Raw genomic sequence first — 9153 nt, 5'->3', positions numbered from 1 at the left:
GAGATGATCTGCAAAGAGGAGTGGACCAAAATTCCTCCTGACGTGTGTGCAAACCTCATCATCAACTACAGAAGACGTCTGACCGCTGTGCTTGCCAACAAGGGTTTTGCCACCAAGTATTAGGTCTTGTTTGCCAGAGGGATTAAATACTTATTTCCCTCTGCAGAATGCAAATAAATTCATATACTTTCCACAATGTGATTTTCCGGATTTAATTTGTGATGTGCTATCTCTCACTGTTACCAATAACCTACCCTTCAATTATGGGCTGCTCATGTCTTTGTCAGTGGGCAAACTTACAAAATCAGCAAGGGATCAAATACTTATTTCCACCACTGTAAGTTGGCAATGTTTGCTGATGATATATTGCTTTCTCTAACTAAACCTTTAATTTCATTGCCTAATCTGATTAAGCTGCTAGCGGAATACTCCTCCGTCTCAGGTTTTAAGCTTAATACGTCTAAATCAGAGGCCATGGCAGTGGGTATTCCTGGCCTGATTCTAGCGTCCTTACAAGAAGCCTTTTCATTTCGTTGGGTGACTTGAGGTATTAAATATTTGGGGGTTTTCCTTACTAGCAAATTCTCTGATTTATTCTAGGCTAATTATCCTCCTCTTCTGAAGGATGTCTATAAAGATTTGGAGGCCTTGGGCTCCATTGAGTTATCGTGGTTTGGACGGATTGCTAGATTGAAAATGAACGTGCTGCCCCGCTTGATGTATCTCTTTCAGGTCCTTCCTCTATGTTTGTCTCATTCCTTTCTTATGGGCATTCAGAATCGTCTTCTTCGTTTCATTTGGTCCAATAAAAAGCTGCGTCTTTCGAGAATGTTGTTATATCGAGACCAAAAAAAGGGTGGGTTAGGTGTTCCGAATGTGTACTGGTATTATAAGGCTGCTCAGGCACGGGCTGCCATTGAGTGGTATCATGCAAGCCCCCATAAGAGTTGGATTGGCTTGGAACAGAACTCGGTTGGTGCGTGTCAGTTGCGTTCATTGATATGGCTTCCTCGGAGGTTTAGATTGTTAGGTAAGGAGATTTGTCCCTCAATTTTGACAACTTTTCATTATTGGGATAGCTTATTTGTTAAGCAGGACTTGATCCTTTCTAAGCTTACACCAGTAATAAATAATCCTCTTTTCCCTCCAGGCCTTGAATCCGGGACTTCTACGAATTGGTTCGCAGTGGGTCTGGAGACCTGGGGCCAATTTTTTGATGAGGATGCCTTTATTCTGTTGTATAGCCTGACCAAAACTTATGCAATCTCTTCTAAGGATATTTTTGCCTATACACAAGTGAAGCATTTCCTTTCTGCTGGGGAAATTAAGGCAAAAGTTTTGCGAGAGGATTCTTTCTAGGAAGACCTGTGTGAGGATTCTAAGGGGACGAGGGGTTTATCTCTTGTTTGTACGCTTTTCAGCGTCGGCGGGTTCAGGCCCCTGTTGAGTATCGAGTGTGTTGGCATCGGGAGCTGGTGGTGATGATTGGAACTTTATGGAATGTGCTTTATCCAGGATTTCTCTCTATATATCATTTAAAGAAAATGCACTAAAAGTTTTATATAGGTGGTACCTGACTCCTGCAAGCCTTCATCATATTTTTCCAAAGGTGTCTTCATTGTGCTGTAGAGGAGTGTGGTAGCCGTGTTAGTCCACTCTTAAGGTTATCAATAGAAATCAAACAAAATAAAACATGGAAAAGAAAATAAGATGATACCTTTTTTATTGGACATAACTTAATACATTTCTTGGTTAGCTTTCGAAGGTTGCCCTTCTTCCTCAGATCGGAAATAAGCAAATGTGCTAGCTGACAGTGTATATAAACCATAAAGCTGTATGTCTCTGTTGATCACCCTCCACTCACCTATCCACACCCATCCTGTTAGAATATCAATGATATGCTTTGATGTCCCCATGCATACTTCCTACCCACCCCCTCCTCCCACCCTGTCAGACTGTCATAGTAATGCTTGAATGTTTTCACTTATATACACTGTCAGCTAAGCACATTTGCTTATTTCCAATCTGAGGAAGAAGGGCAACCTTCGAAAGCTAATCAAGACATGTATTAAGTTATGTCCAATAAAAAAGGTATCATCTTATTTTCTTTTCCATGTTTTACTTTGTTTCATTGTGCTGGAAAGGCTGTGGGCAGGAGGGCACCATGGGGCATCTCTGGTGGACTTGTGTTAAAGTTCAAGCCTTCAGGAAGACAGTGCAATACAGACTCCAGAGGTGGCTCTCTAAGCCAATAAAGTGGTCTCCGGAGTTTTTTTTTTCCCTAAGAAACCACCTGGCCTGACTACTTCACAATCTCTACTGGATCGTCAAGCTATGCTGGCGGCTAGGGTTACTTTGGCTGCATCATGGAAGTCCCCGCAGGTTCCTTCAATGGTTAAGTGGCTTAATAAGCTATGGTACATGTGCGAAATGGAGAGGCTTTGGGCTAAACTCTGTAAAACGATATCTAAATGGGAAGCTATTTGGTACCCTTTTATTTCCAACTGTTCGTGCTGAGAGTTAGAGGTTGGAGGTGAGGGGGGGGGGGGGGGTTCTCTTATTTACTTTTTTTTGTTTTGGCTCGGGAGGGGAGGTTGGGATACTTGTACTTCAATTACATAAATGTCGAAGTTTATTGTGAGCTGTTACCTATTATTTGGGAGTTCCTTACTGTGCTATTTGGGGTTCTATAAGATGTAAATGCTATTCTACTCTTACTCTGTAATGTGTCGACTGGTACTTAAATGTAAATAATTTTGTTAATACTTCCAAACTTTAATAAAGACTTCATTCAATTAAAAAAAAAAAGAGCTAGCCCTAGGACCGATCCCTGCGGTACTCCACTGATAACATCTATCTTCAGAGCAAGCTCCATTTACCATTACCCTCCGTCTCCTTCCGTTCAACCAGTTTTCTACCCATTCAGTTACTCTAGGTCCTATACCGAGGAAACTCAGTTTATTTCTGAGTCGCCTGTGGAATGCTGGGGCATATGTTGTCAAAAGAGTACCAACTTTTTACTCATCTATCCATAGAACACTATCCCAAATGGTTTGAGGATCATCCAAGTGTGTTTCTGCAAATTATTTATTTTTTATTTATTTGGATTTTGCTCACACCTTTTTCAGTAGTAGCTCAAGGTGAGTTACAGTCAGGTACACTCTGTATTTCCATGTCCCTGGAGGGCTCACCATCTAATTTTGAACCTGAGGCAATGGAGGGTTAAAAGTGATTTGCCCAAGATCACAAGGAGCAGCAGTGGAATTTGAACTGGACACCTCTGGATGTCAAGACTGGTGTTCTAACCACTAGGCTACTCCTCCACTCTGATCTTGTAAGACAAGCATTAATGCTACTCTTGGACAGCAGTAGTTTCTGCCTTGCTACACTCTAATGAATCCACAATAACAAAGAGACTGGGCAAAAATAAGAATCATGAACATTGACTTTAGCTGAGGCTAGAGAGGCCTGCAGTTTTTTGAATGTTCTTCTGGGATGTTTCGAGGTGAGTTGTTGCTGCACTCCTGGAGTAATTTTGGCAGGCAGGCAGGCCACTCCTGGGAAGGAAAAGACCAGGAAGAGTGGTAAATCTTCGCAATGTAGAAGGGTAAATAGTGGGGTTCAGGGCCGTGCCTAGGGTCTCTGGTGCCCCCCTGCAGACTATCAGTTGCCCCCCCTGAAAATGATCGCTCACCACTTGCTACACTGACAGGAATTGTCAGCAATATTCTTAGAAACAAATTGCTATATACTGCAAAATAAGATAGCAGATGTAAATTCTCAAAGTGGACATATTCCAAACACTAAAATGAAAATAAAATGATTTTTTTCTACCTTTGTTGTCTGGTGACTTGATCATGCTGACCCAGTACCTGATTCTGCTGCTATCTGTACTCTTAACTCCATTTCCAGGGCTTCCTTTCCATTTATTTCTTTACTTTCCTCCTTTCTTCTTCATTTCTTGCTTTACATCCGTAAGTAAAAGCTGGGTCCTCTGCAGACTGTCCAGTGGATCCAGCTGCTGCCTATTTTCTCCATCCATGTGTGGGTTTTCTCCCTTTTCCCTCATCTCCTTCCTCTGTCTTCCCTCCCCTCCATCCATGCCCAGCATTTCTTCTCTCTCCCTTCCCCTCCATCCTTGTCCCTCTCTGCCCGTCCCTCCTCCATCCATATCCAACAATTCTCCTCTCTCCCCTCCCCTCCCAGCAATTTCTCCTCTCCCTGGGCCCTGTCCTCCCATCCTTCCATGTCCATCTGCCCGCCCTCTGAGACTGGTTTCTTGTATTTAATTTAAATTTACCTCCATTGTGGCAGCAGCTGCTCAACGTCAGTGAAAGCGCTGCCGACGTCTCCAGCCTTCCCTTCGCGCTCGTTCGTTCCCTCAGTGTCCCGCCCTCGCAAGGAAATGATGTCAGAAGAAGGCGGGACACTGAGGGAACGAATGAGCGCGAAGGGAAGGCTGGAGACGTCGGCAGCGCTTTCACTGATGCTGCTCAGCTGCTGCGACATCGGAGCTGAGGTATGTGGCGAGGGTAAGCACCGCGGCGCCGACCTCCAGAGGTCGGCGCCCCCCATGCGGTGCTTACCCCGCTTACCGTGTTGGCACGGCCCTGGTGGAGTTCCCCAGGAATCTGTGCTGAAACCAAAGCCATTTAGAGTGAGTGATTTTTACTGTGGTTCAGTGGGGCCCAGAGTTTTAGAACTGCTTTGTAACCCTTTTCATACTGATATATTTCAACAATATTTTTTCTCATTTCTTCTGGAATTTCCTTTGGTCATGGCATAACTTTCTGGGAGAAACTTTGTGGCAACTACTTCACTCGTAAGGTTCAATACATAGTGAGGTTAAGATTCAACAGGACTGGCTGCAGTCATGCCTGGATGTATTCAAATCAGCTAAATCAAATTAATTAAAGATCAGAAACTGTTCAGTGTGATATATATGGCACCCTGTCAAAACAAACCAGACAAAAAAGTTCCAAACAAAAAAAGTTCCTGACATAAAAGTCCCTGACAAAATAGACTCCTGACAAAAGGGTCTGATGAAATAGATTTACTGAGAAAGTCCCCGGCTTGTCACTTGAAAGCCCTGGCACCTGCCTACGGTTTGACTTCACTATCCACACTTGATATTTAGTGAGAATCATAAATCTGCTTGACGATAACCCAGCTTGATTAAGGAGGTTTCCCTGCCCTGTTTTGTGTACAGTCTATTTTGTCTTTGGTTTTTTGGGGGAGGGTTTTTTTTGTCATGGTCTGTTTTGGTTTTAGTCTCTTTTGTTGGTTTTTTTTTTTTCATGGTCTATTATGTCAGGGTGCCGATATATATATATATGCAATAATAGGTGAAATCAGGAGGAGAAAAACTTTTTTCACATCACATACATACATACATGGGAAATAAATTTAAGAGACTGAGATTAAACTGGCTTAGGAGGGGGGTTCACTTCTCTCACTGTATGCACAAAACTAACCCACTGGAGACACTGCCCCTGAGAGACTTGTCTACCTAAAATCAAATTTAAGGTGTGCATTTAGCAGCTAGCAAGAATGCTTGTTTACATAAGAGAATTTGGGGCAAATGCTGCTCTAGCAATATATAGGAACTTTTTAATGTATTATTGTTAAAAATAGCTTTCTTTTAGACATATAGAATTCCACACATTAAGAAAATATGTTTGTGGTACCTTATTAGAATGCAAATATAAATAAGGTCTTCCTGGACTAGGTTTTCCATAATAAAACCATTAGATCTTTTCAGATCACAAGTTGTTTACTTTGTTTTTAATGTAGCATAAATATAATTAGATAATTCTTATTGTTACTGCTCAGAGTTCAGCAATGGACTGAAAAAAAAATAAAGCTGAAACTTACATACACACATTACCTTAATTAGCTTTTCAAAAACATGGAAACAAACTCAAGGTAATTTGGTGTTATGAGCAATCTTAACATCACCATTTTACATTTGATAACCTACCTATGGAGCCCTTTTACTAAAGGGTGTTAGGCCCTTAACACGACCACGGCATTAGCATGGGAAAATAGGCTGCACAAAACACTATAAAGTGTTTTGCATTATTTTGCTTATTTGCACGCAATTCTCATGCATTTTATATTTTAAAAAAATGTTTTTTTTGGAGGAGGCAGAGAATGGGCATGAAAGCGTTAACCAGCTAGCATTATGATTAGCATTCACTAACTGGTTAATGCAGAGTTAACATGGGAGTACTTAGCGCTCCTAAACTGAAATACCCCTGGGAAAATTAGCGCATGACCTGCAAACTGAAAAAAAAAAAAACATTAAAAAGTCAAAAAAAAGTGAGGAGTTAAATCTGGGATTAGCATGCAGGAAAGTTCTGCATTAGAACACGTTAAGCCCAGATTTCAGTGTACTTTAGTAAAAGGGCCCTTAAGTGTACAAAGAGATGAATGCTGTTCAGTAATACAGAAATGGGAAATGTGTGTGGTTTTTTAAAAATCTGTAAATGCTGTGCTGGTAGTGTCTTGCCAAGTAGTAAATTTTATTTATTTTTTGTAACAAAATGTATAAATATATCTTGTCCAGCAAGCTCACATTTCATGTGATCCAGAAGTTTTCAGAGGGAAATGCGATCTTCTGTAAGGTAAATACAATCTTCCAGCATGATTATGCTGCTGATTTATCATGTCACATATGAGCGAAATGTTTGTTGCACTTATGTGCCTGATGATAGTCTCTGCAAAAAACTTGGTCCAAAAGGACAATATAGTTCTCTTATAGCAAGTCCATTTTGGGTCTGTAATGCAGCAAAAGAGGAGATTTCTAGAAAACAAAAACAAAAAAATTGTCAAATTATTCATGAATCTGATTTTCAATAAAAGTGAAAAAGTCCAGTTTCTTCAACATCTCTAACAAATAAATTATGTATATAACTTTAAAATGTTCTAGTGTTCATACTATTATGAACATACATAGAAAAACAAAATGAAGAACAAATTGCATGTAGTAGGATAACATTACTTGACGAAAGTAGGTGTATATTCAAGTAGGATAAAGATTCTGTAGGATATAAACTGTACTTATAACAGGGGAGGCTCAAGGCAATCTACTGCCTGAGGCAAGAAATGGGATATAGTGCCCCTGCATAGATCCTGACCCTCCCCCCCCCCCCAACTCCTTCTTAGAACTACAGACAGGGAGTAAGGTGGATGAAAGTGATAGAAAACAGCAAACTGCTTATAGAGCAATAAGCACACCAATGTTTACACACTGCCTCTTATGGAGGCTGCCTCTCATCAGTCCTGTCCCCATCTGACGCAATTTCAAATTTCTGCAAGGGCGGAATGGGTCAGAGAGCGCCTCTGGAGCAGGAAGCAGGCCGTATGTAGATGTTAGTGCTGCTCCCTAAGACCAACTTCAAAAGTACAAGGGGGTGGGGGAGAGAAGAGAAGGTATAGGCGCTGCTTGAACGGTTCCAGGATCTGTATCAATGGCAGAATTCCCCTCATACATACTGCATGTAGAACTCAGGGCTTCTAGAGCAGAATTCTGCACAGGACCCAAAGCAGCAGCATAGGAACTAGAACAATAAAGCCCCCCACCACCCCCCAAACTCATTTTCTGAGCTCCCCTCTGCCTCTGGAATGCAGTGCCCAGTTTGTCTGGGGGTCTCTTTTATTAAGGATAGGGGATGCAGGGGCTCTTTGAAAGCAAATTTACTCACCTGTAGCAGGTGTACTCTGAAGACAGTAGGCCAAGCATTCTCACAGCTGGGTGATGTCATCCGATACAGCCCTTACAGATGCTGACTAGCGAGATGGAATGTAGAAATTTCTAGCAGCGTCCCACCGCAAATGCGCAGGTGCCTTCTTGCCCAACATATGAGCGCAGGTCCCTCATTCATATAAAAAAGCTAAAGGGGATGTGGGAGGGTATGTGAGAATACTTGGCCTGCTGTCCTCGGAGAACACCGACTACAGGGGAGTAACTTCGCATTCTCAGAAGACAAGCAGGCCAGTAGTATTCTCACAGCTAGGAATCCCTAGCTACCAGGCTCACCCAAAACAATGACGCTAAGATAATAGGGACTCAAAACATCGATGTCTCAAAGTCAATTAACCTGACACTATTTATATACTAGTTGTGAAGGTGCAGCCTGGAACTAAATAAAACTGGGCCTAGGGGTGTGGAGTTGGATTCCAGACACAATCACATTCTGCAGGACTGTCTGGCCGAACTGGCTGTCACATCGGGTATCCCACATCGGATATCCTGCTCAAGGCTGTAATGCAATGTGTAAAGCTTAGCCGAAATTGGATGGCGGAGCAGGTGGGGGAAGAGGGGTTGGTGGTTGGGAGGCGAGGATAGTGGAGGGCAGACTTATACGGTCTGTGCCAGAGCCAGTGATGGGAGGCGGGACTGGTGGTTGGTAGGCGGGAAATACTGCTGGGCAGACTTGTACGGTCTATGCCCTGAAAAAGGCAGGTACAAATCAAGGTAAGGTATACACATATGAGTTTATCTTGTTGGGCAGACTGGATGGACCATGCAGGTCTTTTTATGCCATCATCTACTATGTTACTATGTGTGGACAGAACACCACACTGCAGCTTTGCAAATCTCCTCTATGGTGGATGACTTCAAGTGGGCTACCGACATAGCCATGGTCCTGACAATATGAGCCTTGACATGACCTTATAAGAGTCAGCCCAGCCTGAGCATTAGTGAAGGAGATGCAATCTGCTAGCCAATTATTAAGCGTGCATTTGCCGATGACTACCCCCATCCAGTTTGGGTCAAAAAAAAAAACCAAAGATGGGTGAATTGTCTATGGGCTTTAGTCCACTCCAGATAGAAGGCTAAGGCTCGCTTGCAGTCTAAGGTACACAGTATACCTTTGCAGGGATGGGCATGTGGTTTTGGAAAAATGCTGGCAGAACAATTGACTGATTAAGATGGAACTCCGACACTACTTTAGGAAGAAATTTAGGGTACATGCGGAGAACTGCTCTATTGTGGTGAAACTTAGTATAAGGTAGATTATCTACTAGGGCCTGAAGCTCACTGACTCTGTGAGCTGAAGTGACTGCCACCAAGAACACAACTTTCCAGGTCAAATACTTCAGATGACACCAGTGCTGGCCTTCCAACAGCCACCAAACTTAAAACAC

The 9153-nt window shown here is 42.5% G+C and overlaps 1 protein-coding gene across 3 annotated transcripts in view; it reads right to left on the bottom strand.

Moving 5' to 3' along the window:
• Positions 1 to 5350: 5350 nt before the first annotated feature.
• Positions 5351 to 9153, bottom strand: part of PCGF3 (polycomb group ring finger 3) — a 711906-nt gene continuing 708103 nt past the window's right edge. For all 3 annotated transcript variants that reach the window (XM_030194352.1, XM_030194350.1, XM_030194353.1), the window contains one exon: positions 5351 to 6805. In XM_030194352.1, coding sequence (XP_030050212.1) covers positions 6758 to 6805 — 48 coding nt within the window. In that variant the 3' untranslated portion in view covers positions 5351 to 6757. The remainder of the gene's footprint in view (positions 6806 to 9153) is intronic.

Source organism: Microcaecilia unicolor, chromosome 2, assembly GCF_901765095.1.
Source record: "Microcaecilia unicolor chromosome 2, aMicUni1.1, whole genome shotgun sequence".
Taxonomy (NCBI): domain Eukaryota; kingdom Metazoa; phylum Chordata; class Amphibia; order Gymnophiona; family Siphonopidae; genus Microcaecilia; species Microcaecilia unicolor.
The sequence above is the reverse complement of the archived record's forward strand: the minus strand, read 5'-3'. Positions and strand labels throughout refer to the sequence as shown.